General features: G+C 48.2%; 1 protein-coding gene across 1 annotated transcript; it reads right to left on the bottom strand.

The window, feature by feature from the left end:
- Positions 1-1,599: 1,599 nt before the first annotated feature.
- On the bottom strand, positions 1,600-6,160 carry LOC142814148 (uncharacterized). Its single transcript, XM_075892105.1, has 2 exons — positions 5,597-6,160; positions 1,600-4,536 (listed from the first exon to the last, which is right to left on the bottom strand). Exons 1-2 carry the CDS (start codon positions 5,914-5,916, stop codon positions 4,314-4,316), a joined length of 543 nt encoding a protein of 180 aa, XP_075748220.1. The 5' UTR covers positions 5,917-6,160; the 3' UTR covers positions 1,600-4,313.
- Positions 6,161-10,389: the final 4,229 nt, after the last annotated feature.

The raw sequence follows: 10,389 nt of genomic DNA, 5'->3' as shown, positions 1-10,389 counted from the left end.
GATGTTGCAATGTAGCATGTATATTACATTACTGGAGTCACAATTAAGATTTTCAGTTATGCAGAATTTGAAATCCGAGAAGTTCGCTTTGGATTTACGTGTTGTGACCATCTGTGGGCATACCTTGCATCGAGCTTTTCCGCAGGGATGGCACCCTGATTGAATTTTGGGGGTGTTTGTTTTTGCTCTGACAAGAATGTCCTTCGGATTTTTATCCCTGTGGCACACCACGTGAGGTGGCTTCGCGAAAATAGAAGTTAGTCGTTTGCTTTGCCTGATTATGTTGAAATGGCGGGAAAGTATGTTGTTGATTCGTGGTACAAGGTTCGTATGGGAAGTCGTTTTAGATACTCTGTTTGGTTCCTTAATTATATCATTCCTGTTCACGTTGCGAGCACGTAGTATGGCATCGTCAATAATGTCTTCCGGATAATTTTGTTTCAATAAGGAAGCTTTAGGTGTTCCGCGTGTCTGTCAAATTCCCGCATATCGGTGCATATTCTTCGGTACCGGTAGGCCTGAGAATACGGAATACCCGTTTTGCAATGCTTTGGGTAGCTGCTGTTGAAATGTAGGTACATTTGACGGTCTGTAGGCTTTTTGTAAAGGTTTGTTGACAAGCGGTCATTTTTGACCGTGACAGTGACGTCCAGGAAGTTAATGCTAGTTTTGGAAATTTTGTGCGTGAATTTAATTGACGGGTGGCACTTGTTAAAATCCTCTGCGAAGCGGAAAAGACTTCCCTCATCATGGTTCCATATCATAAAAATATCGTCTAAGTATCTTCTGTAGTAGAAAGGTTTCTGGGTGCGTCCCTCAATGAATGGGATTTCAAGTGAAGCCATAAAGGTGCTCGCGAAGTTTGGGGCCATTTTCGTGCCCATTGCAGTGCCACTGACCTGAAGGAAATGCTTGCCATTGAACTCAAAATGGTTATAATTTAGTACAAGTTCAAGAAGTGTAAACAGTACCTCGTCACTTACACTAGTTGATGAGTCAGATTTTACATATTCAGAAACCATAGCCGCTATTCCGTCATGGTGGGGTATGTTGGTGTACAGTGAGAAGACGCCCATGGTCACCAGAAAACTACCGCCTGGGATGTCGAGACTTGAAGTTTCTTTCTTCTCTTTCTTTTTTTCTTGTTTTCTTTTCGTCTTTTTTCTTCTCTTTTTTCTTTCTTTTTTTAGTTCCCTCTCACTCTCGCAAACATTTTTCAAGGCGAGAGGGACGCGGCAGCAACGAAGTTTGGAAGTCCATGTCAGTATAACTCATCCCCTGATGAAGGGAGTACCCCTCCCGAAACTGTTGGGAAATAAATATATTTATCCTTGTTGACAACGCTCCCGTTGTGCAATATCCCATACCTTCACGAAGACTAACTAACCCATTGAATTATTACTCCCATTATATATATATATATATATATATATATATATATATATATATATATATATATATATATATATGTGTGTGTGTGTGTGTGTGTGTGTGTGTGTGTGTGTGTGTGTGTGTGTGTGTGTGTGTGTGTGTGTGTGTGTGTGTGTGTGTGTACACGTATACATATACGGAGCATGACATCAACGCCGACGTCGGCGGCGAAATCCAGCCAAGAGTGTCCATATAATTGCTATCGCAATAAATAAAAACGCGCTGCATTCGAGTAAACACAGTGCGTGCGTAAATACATCGCGGGTCAAGCGGAGAGGATACGCGCCAGCAGTCTTCGCGCGAAAGGCCCATGGGTTATACAGGTGGGAACTACGTGGTTTGAAGAAGAGCCTGGAAACAGAGGAACACACCCGCGCTGGGGGATTAGCCAAGAACCGTGTAGTTGTAACGAAATACCTTTATTTTTATAGCTAACGGCTTTTAAAGAAAGCTGCCGAGTGTAGCCGCGTGCTCCCCATCTTGACAGGAGCAACAGACGGCTCATTCCCGTGCTGTTCTCCCACTGCCAAATTTTGTGAACCGATATATAACAGGCCGCTCCATTCGCTGTGGCGGCCGCATTTTCTTACGCTTGCATTTTGTCGAGTTAATGCCGCTAAATTAGCGTCTAGCCTTTGTATAACACTTTCCTATTTATTGCTACCGCATCCATTGACTCGCCCTTACGGTGAAGCTCCGAAACCTTCTGCAAGATAACTCGATCTTCAGGAGCTGCTTTATTCAGGCTGTGCTCGAGTTATGACGACAGTGGCGACTGTCGGCGTGTGTATACAAATCATGAAAGTCAGTCGTGTTGCTTATGTGATTTTTAAAAAGAAAAGTGAGCCCCGTCACTGTCTGCAGCAGAGTGCGACACCTCAACAGTAGCTCACGAGGGATGGGGGCAAAGAGAGAAATGATAGGAATAAAGGTATAGAGATAGAGAGGGGGAAGGAGAGAGCGTGGCGCAGGGACAGCGACACCCAGAAGCAAGGAGAAGATAGGAAAGATGGACACGGTCGCAGGAGTCCGAGGACGGGGCACCACTCTGCGAAAGCTCTTGTCGGCGGCAGGAGATGGCGTAGGGCGAGCCAGTCGGCCTGAACTGCGCTGTCGTCGGAGATCGCGGGGGCACAACCGGTCGGCACGTAATCAGAGTCGTGTTGCCAAAGTGGTTCAAGAGAGAAAGGACTAGAAAAGTGAGCCCCGTAACTGTCTGCTTCAGCGAGCGACACCTCAACAGTAGCTCACAAGGGATGTGGGTGAGGAGGGATTAAAAGTATAGGAACGAAGGTGTAGTTGCGTTTACACAGTCCTATTCGCTTATGTGGTTTAGAGCTCGCATTCACTTGTAGTTAGTCTTCCAAGTCACTCAAGGGGCCCGGCTTGTCCGTTTACTGTGTCATGCTTGTAGTTAGTCTTCCAAGTCACTCAAGGGGCCCGGCTTGTCCGTCTACTGTGTCGTGCCGCATGACCATGCAGTGGTCAATACAGACCGAAAATAAGGCAAAAAAATGGTTAGAAGCGGTGCAGAATTAAAATAACTACAAGGTGCAATATATGGCATGTCGTCGTGACGTTCAAAAATGCTGCAGTCGGCAGGTTGTGGACGAAACTTGTTTGGGTGAACTTTTGCCCGGGAAACGAAAATTCAAACGTACCCTTAGAGCGACGAACAGAGCGTCGGCCGTCGATGTGGTCATTGGTGGAGCGCGTATTTTGTAAAGCAGGCGTCGAACAGCGTTGTCGCTAGTGCTCCGCGTAAGCATTCGAATCAACTTGACTATTCGCGTCAGTGTGCGTAATCATACAATCATCTGCAGTCTCAAACAATCGCGACGCTTCCCAAGCAGTGGCGCGTGGTCTGTGCGCTGAGCATTGCAAACAGTTCTTTTGTGGCTGAAATGCAAATATACCAAAATGAAGTTTATAAACGTATTGATTGATATCTGGCGTTTAACGTCCCAAAACCACCATATGATTATGAGAGACGCCGTAGTGGAGGGCTCCGGAAATTCAGACCACCTGGGGTTCTTTAACGTGCACCCAAATCTGAGCACACGGGCCTACAACAAAGTTTATAAACGTACGCGGCAATTAAATACATAAGTAACGAAGAGTTAATGCCAACAATCGACCTACAATCCTGACAATTCGTTTCTGAAACATCCGGCTGATGCCCGCGCCGCGCAAGAGAGGGCACCACTGCCTCGGCAAGCGAGCGATTGTCAAGGGAATCGCTGGGCAGTACGCGCTATGTAGTATTTAGCACTAAATTGATACATACACTGAAACCTACACAAGAACTACATTGCCACTACATTAAATGAAGAATCGCCGAATTAGAGTAGAATTAGCGCTACATGTTTTTTTTAGGACACTAGCGTGACACTATATTGTATGTTCGACTACAGCGCGTCACTGGGCACAGTGCGAGTACTCTCCAGTTATCGCGGAGCATTCTGTGGCACTTTTCGTGGCACTTAGCGTTGTGGATATTTTCCTTTCTTTATCTTTTTTAGGGGCGGGGGTCTGTTAGTAGATTAGACGCTTTATTTGGATTAGTTAGGTAACATTGCCTTAGGTAAAGTGTGCCTATAAAAAGAAAAAAAGAAACGCGAGGATTAAGGAAAGCGCTGGAGCCTTGAGAGCCCGGCTGGCGCAACGTCGGCTCAGCAAGTATGTCAAGCTAAGACAGCTAGCAGAGCCAAGCCAGAAGTCGCGGCTGAGGCTGATGAAAACGCCTATCACTTGGTTCTGTAGCCAGTTCTTCAGAAATGTCCGTCTATGTCGTTCAAGCTGAGCTCGTTGCACTACGAGAAAAAAAAAAGCGAGACAGTTGACGCGTTGTTATGGCGGCTTCGGAACGAGTGGGCTGCCAGTCACAGAGGGATGTCCTCGAAACAGTCTGGTGGCCAGGAGTCTGTGTCGTACACTTCGCTGTCGGCGACTTCCACAAATGCCGAGCGGTCGCCATCGGCCGCTGCTGGGCTGCGGTATTCCTCCTTGTGCGCCGCTGTATCACCCGGGATGCGTAGGGCAAGCCGCAGAGCATGCACCCATGACGCCAGCTTGTGGAAGCGCTGCCGGGCGCGAGCGGTCCACCTGCATCCACGTATACATCGTGATTCATCGTAGGAGACAATCTTATGTACGGTGGCTTTCATTCTTTCAGACATCTTGCAGCGCACCAAAAAGAGAAAAAAAAATGGGGGGGGGGGGGGTGCTGGCGTCCACTGACTTAGCCGGGATAAGAAAGGAGTTCCAGCCTTCTCACTCCTGCTCTTTTCCCCCAATATTTTGTATTGCATTTGTATATATACAGGCACACCTTTAAATGTACTCACGAACATACGTTAAGAGTGGTTGAAGCCCCTTAGCACCCCTCTCCACCGGAAAACAAGTTCCTGCAACGCCTGCGCTGACGTCAGTCTGGAGCGCGTACCCATGGGCAGACATGTGTGCCTCCGCCCTTAAAGAGAAAATACAGCAGTTTGACGGCGCTATATATGTGCAATTAACGAAGAATGCTATATGGTATTGCAAGCACCGCACTGCGGCGCGGAGAAAAGGCCTGCGCTACCAAGAAAAAATTCCGCCATATCCACGAAGTGAATGATGATGAGTGGGCGAAGCTCCGGAGGTAAACCTGGTAAACCATGAATCCTCTGTACATTTTGCCCACTCGATTTTATTACATCGCTCCCCCTAGCGTACGTCGCCGCACTAAATCGAACGATTGCCTTCAACCAATGACACGCGCCATATGTGACATCATTCCTATTTTATAAGATCTCGCGTCTTTCATCAACTACAAGTACCGCTTTCTAGTTTATAACATCTTGCATCTTTTCATCATCAGCTACAAGTACCACCATCTAGTAAACACTACAAGAACTAAACGAGAGGTGGCTACATACAGGAGACGGTACCGCCATCTAGTGAACACTGCAAGAACTAAACTAGAAGTGGCTACATACAGGGGACGGTACCGCCATCTAGTGAACATTGCAAGAACTAAACTAGAGGTGGCTACATACAGGCTACAGGGGACGCACAGCCCACGCCCTAAGGAGCTTCGCCCCTAAAAAATGTGGTGTTAATAAGGTATGTACCACGAGACTAGAGATCTGCACTATGTATATCTTCAAAACAATCAACCCACCCGGGCCTGGTCTTCTCCGCCTGGGGCTTCGGCTTGTGCAAACGGCTCAGGAAGCCAATCAGCCTGAATCTCCTACGTCCGCTCGCTTGTGCGTTGGCGTCTGCGTCCGAGGCGCCATTGCGACGCCGTCCTAGGCGCTCGGGCAGCTCCTCGGACTCGTCGTACGAGTTTCGAGTGTTACTCGGAGCCTGAAGCAGTTTCTGGCAGCACTCGACCAGCTCGTCGGTGATGCCGTCGCCCGAGCCGTTGTATTGAGAGCCAGTCACACTGCCAGTCTGGCAAGAGCGGCTGACGTAGCGGTGCGACTCGAACCCCGCCATATATACGCCGGTTCTTACCGTCGGTATACTGGATATAAATTCTTGGCTTGATGAGCTACGCGTGATCAGAACGGACCGCTTGACCGCCGCGTTTGTTTGTTAGTTTGTTCCCATGACTGATGGCTCATACCCACTCAGGGGGATTGGCCAAGAAAGTGTAGCGCTGTTTTTCTGTGATCATTTTAACTATGTGTAATGAATTTTTATTGTAATATGACTAATGCAAGGAAAACCACATAAAAAGAGAGCAAGCGAGAAAAAAATAGAAAAGTCAAGTTGAGCAATTTTGAGATTTGAGGTGTTGGAATTACTTTACTTTGCCATTTACAATTTTTGGGGCGGAGTAATAAATAATAATTATTTGATTGAAGATCACAAAGGTATACGCTTGGTTGCCTAATTATAATCGCAAACGGCATTGAAAGCATCCCTGTGGCAATGTCCCAAAACTGAGGCACCAAAGCTTAGCGCAGTTTCCGCCGTCAATCTAACGCCTATTTTCAGAAATGGAATAAGTAGTAACCCTTTTCGAAGTATAGCGTAGTGGGGAAAATACAAAAAATAATGTTCTAGTGATTCCATTTCTCCGCCGAATGCGCAGAAAGGTGGTGTTGCCTGACCAGCTCTGTGTAGGTACAGGTTTAGGGGGGGGGGGGGGGGGGACACGACAACAAAATTTAGTAATTAAAACTTCGAGCTTTCTGGACTGGCTCCAGTGGGGTCACCATGGAAACATGAGGTGGTTATATTCTGTCCATGTAGTTACTTTTTCTATCGTGCCAATGATGCGTCTTTATCTTTACCGATTCGCTGTTAACCCGACTGTCATTGAATGCTCGGAAACTGTAGCCGCTGGATTACTGTCAATGGTGGTAACTTCAGAGAAAGAACTCGACATTGAAAAGAAATCGGATGCCCGTTTGTCATCGAGGGATGGTTGGTGACTTTAAGAATAGTAGTAATCCATTTTACGAATGGCGTGTAACGGGCGACGTGGCTAGCATGAAAGTGGCACATACCAACTTCCTCTAAACTCGATGGTCTGATTGGTGTGGTTTGTTGAGCAGTGGCCCTGAAATCAGCTGTCAGGAACGTGCTTTGCAAGAGCCACTCGACATAACTCACAACTCGTGCACCCAAACGGGGCTCGAAATCTCCAAAGAAAAAAAAACGAAGTTTATGTCAGTTGCGAACAAGTATGGACGTCGTAAACTGGGAGTCCGGCCCCTTCAGGTAATTTTGGATCATCAGCCGCTACATGAAGCTTCAAATCTTCGCGTGCTTGGCTTAAAAATTCATGCCACCGGATCTGCAGGACTTCGGGTCAAGAGTGCCAAGCAGCAGACATCAGAAACAATACATCTCATACGAAGAATTGCGAAGACATCTGGTGGTGCTAAGTGCAGCATCGCTCGCCTCCTTGTCTTTTTGATATTGCGGCCAAGGCTCGGTTACCGCTCCCATCGTCACCTCATGCTGGCAGAGTGAGCCCGTCTAGAGGCGATTAACCCCGAATCCATGCGTGCCATAACAGAACTGTCACGCATCACTCCATTGACAATACTGCAACAGGAGTGACAACTAAACACTATTGATGAATTAGTACACTAGCGTTGCTGTGCGCGCAACTTCAAGCCATCAACGTTGTGTTCGGCTGCTGCATTGGTGTGGTACATGAGCGATGAAGTTCACCGTACACCTTTAGAGACGACCACAATTGCCCCGTGTAACAAAAGGCAACTCACTAAAAACAAACCTCTTGGTCGCATTTGCAGCCCGGTTCCTCGCCAGGCGAACGACCAAGTTTCCCGCCTGCTTCGTGCTGATAACCTAAATGTCGCCACTGTTGCCGCTTATACCGATGCCAGCGTGAGCGGCACCACCATTCATACCGCCTTTGTACGTCCATTAATACCAGAGGCTGGCCAGACATGCTCATATTATGCGGATCCTACACTACCGGCTCACCTTGCTGAGCTGGCCGCCATACGTGATGTATTGGCAGCGCTGCTATATACATCTCTTGTTCAACGGGGCAGATTCTCTCATCTCATAATTTGTACGGACTTGACGCAAGCTATTCCACGATATACAACTATAGTATCACTGTACGTCACCTTCGCACGGTATTCATTATCTTGCTGCCTCCACATGTGTGCGAATGCGTGTTCAGTGGGCCTTACGAGCCGCTTTGCCGGACCTTGTCAAAGCTGATTTGGCGACCCCCCCCCCCCCCCATCCCCTTCAAGTTACACTGCACTCGCTACCGCATTTTCCTGAGGACGCTCAAGGACAGATGCTCAGGGAAAAAGAAAGCCTCCGACGTACCACACGAGCTCTTATACCACCGTGTGGATCAGAACAAAGTTACGTTGCCGAGGCTTCGTATAAGGGGTTGCGCTTACCCCACCCGTGACAACCTTTGAGTACATAAGTACCGTATGCTCCAGCGGCCACACTGTTTTTTCGTGGGGTTTCAACCAGCCTTTAAATCAATACGCGCGTCCGCATACGAGCTTGTATACAGACTTATGCGAAAACAGAAAAAAAAAGGGTGCTGGTGGCAGCGTCAGTTCTGCTTACGAGAAGCACCTATCACATTGGCCGGAACCTCATAGCCCTCGAACGTGGGGGCGAAAATCAGACGACAGTGTTTCGCAGCGTGTTCGCATTCTGCTGAACATGTGCAGGTTTTTGCGTCGGCGTACTATATCCTGGATCGATGATAAAGCGCTCTTCAGCGGGTTACATCTTTATCTGAATCATCAATGTTAGCGCCCGCCATGCCACCGCGCGTCGTCATCACGGTCAATGAATGTGACTCGCGCCTTTCGAAAGAGCTCGACGCTTAACACCTTACCCGTAGCGGCGTCACTGATAACGTCTGGGTCACTACCTGACACGGCCACAGAATGCCTGCTGGCGCACCCGTGCTAGCAGTGGTGTATTTGGGCTCAATGCGTGGCCAGTGCTCCATCAATTTATGAAGCTTTCATTCGAGACCTTCCAATAGCGCCCTCCTAGCATATGGACCTTACGTTAGCAAAGAAGCATCCGGTGAGTAAAATTCAATTTGCAAATGCGAATGCTGGCTGATTCTGACGAAAGTTTTCTTTCTGATAACTTGGTTGCATTCACTATCTTCAAGCGTCTTACAACTTCTTTTTCCCCTTTCCTGCGATGTAGCAGTTTTAGAGCGAACTCGACAAAACCTCCGCCCCAGTGTGATTCACGGTGACTTCGATCATGTAGAAACACGGTGTAGCTGTGCGCTTGTGTTGTTCTCTTGTCCAGCCCCTGTTACATACTGCGCCCAACTTTTTGCATTCAAAGTGTAGTGGTGATACGATTTCCGGGGGATGCTCAAAATTTTTTAAGAATGTCGAGACGACAGCCTATAGTTGGACAAATATCGAAGAGGAATGAAGCTGCGAGCCCACGCTGTGACGCATAGGCACAGTGAAATTGAGGTCTTGAAATTTCGATAGCAGGGCAAGAGCACGTGGCATGGTGAGTAAAAGCAGCTAAATTTTGCCGACCCCGGCTATGTTGCGAACGTGAGTGGTGCAGGGGCGTAAGGGGGGGGGGGGGGGCGAGAGGTTCCTTTTAGGGGCGAAGCTTCTTAAAGTGGCACCCGTTCGTCCCTCGTCGTAGTACGTAACGTGTCTTGCGCTTTGTGGGAGATTTCTCCTGAGCGTTGTGAACAATGAAAAAATTCGCAGCGTGCGCGTTAACTAAACGATGCATTCTCCTGTCTCTCATTCCCCATTAGCAGCCATTGGCATGTACATTGAGCACTATCTGACAAGAAAGGGTTACTAAGTTATACTCGCTGTTTGTAACCTCCTTGGTTTTTGGAACGGTATAGCGAGCGTTGGGCCGCAGCGCCATGAATACAGTGAACAGGTATATACCATGAACTCGAGGTGGTTAAAGGTGGGAAGTAGACCCGAGGCGCAAGCCGTAAGAAAGTGTGCGTGTGCCACCTCTCGTTTAGTCCTTGGAATGTCCGCTGGATGGTGGTGCATATGCGGAATATTTGATGAAAAGATGCGAGATGGTGGTACTTGGAGTGTTGACTAGATGGACGAACGGACACGCAGACAGATGCATGAACGGACGCATGGATGGCTGCACGGACGGATGGACGCATGGACGGACGCAGGGGCAGATGCATGGACGAACGCATAGACGGGTGCACGGATGGGCGTGTGGACGCATGGATGGTCACACAGACGGACGCATGGACGGGCGGAAGCAAGAACAAATGGACGGACGGATGCTTCGACCCACTCTCCATCATTCGTCTCGTGGATATGCTGCCATTTTTTTTTTAATGAAAAGAAGGCACCTTCTTGAAATGGCCATTTTTCGCTCTATTTAATCTCGAAAAAGATTTCGTGATTGGGCGGGGGGGGGGGGACACGGGCATGGTGTGGACCCCTTGGTTACGACACTGCTCTGATGTGGCCC

This window comes from Rhipicephalus microplus, chromosome 4 (assembly GCF_043290135.1).
Source record: "Rhipicephalus microplus isolate Deutch F79 chromosome 4, USDA_Rmic, whole genome shotgun sequence".
Taxonomy (NCBI): domain Eukaryota; kingdom Metazoa; phylum Arthropoda; class Arachnida; order Ixodida; family Ixodidae; genus Rhipicephalus; species Rhipicephalus microplus.
The sequence above is the reverse complement of the archived record's forward strand: the minus strand, read 5'-3'. Positions and strand labels throughout refer to the sequence as shown.

What these genes read in the sequence shown, in the direction of transcription:
- LOC142814148 (XM_075892105.1), bottom strand. Translation starts at nt 5,916, where the DNA reads ATGGCGGGGTTCGAGTCGCACCGCTACGTCAGCCGCTCTTGCCAGACT. An exon ending in GCGGAGAAGACCAGGCCCGG is followed by an intron (nt 4,537 to 5,596) that starts GTGGGTTGATTG and finishes ACGTGGATGCAG; the next exon opens with GTGGACCGCTCGCGCCCGGC.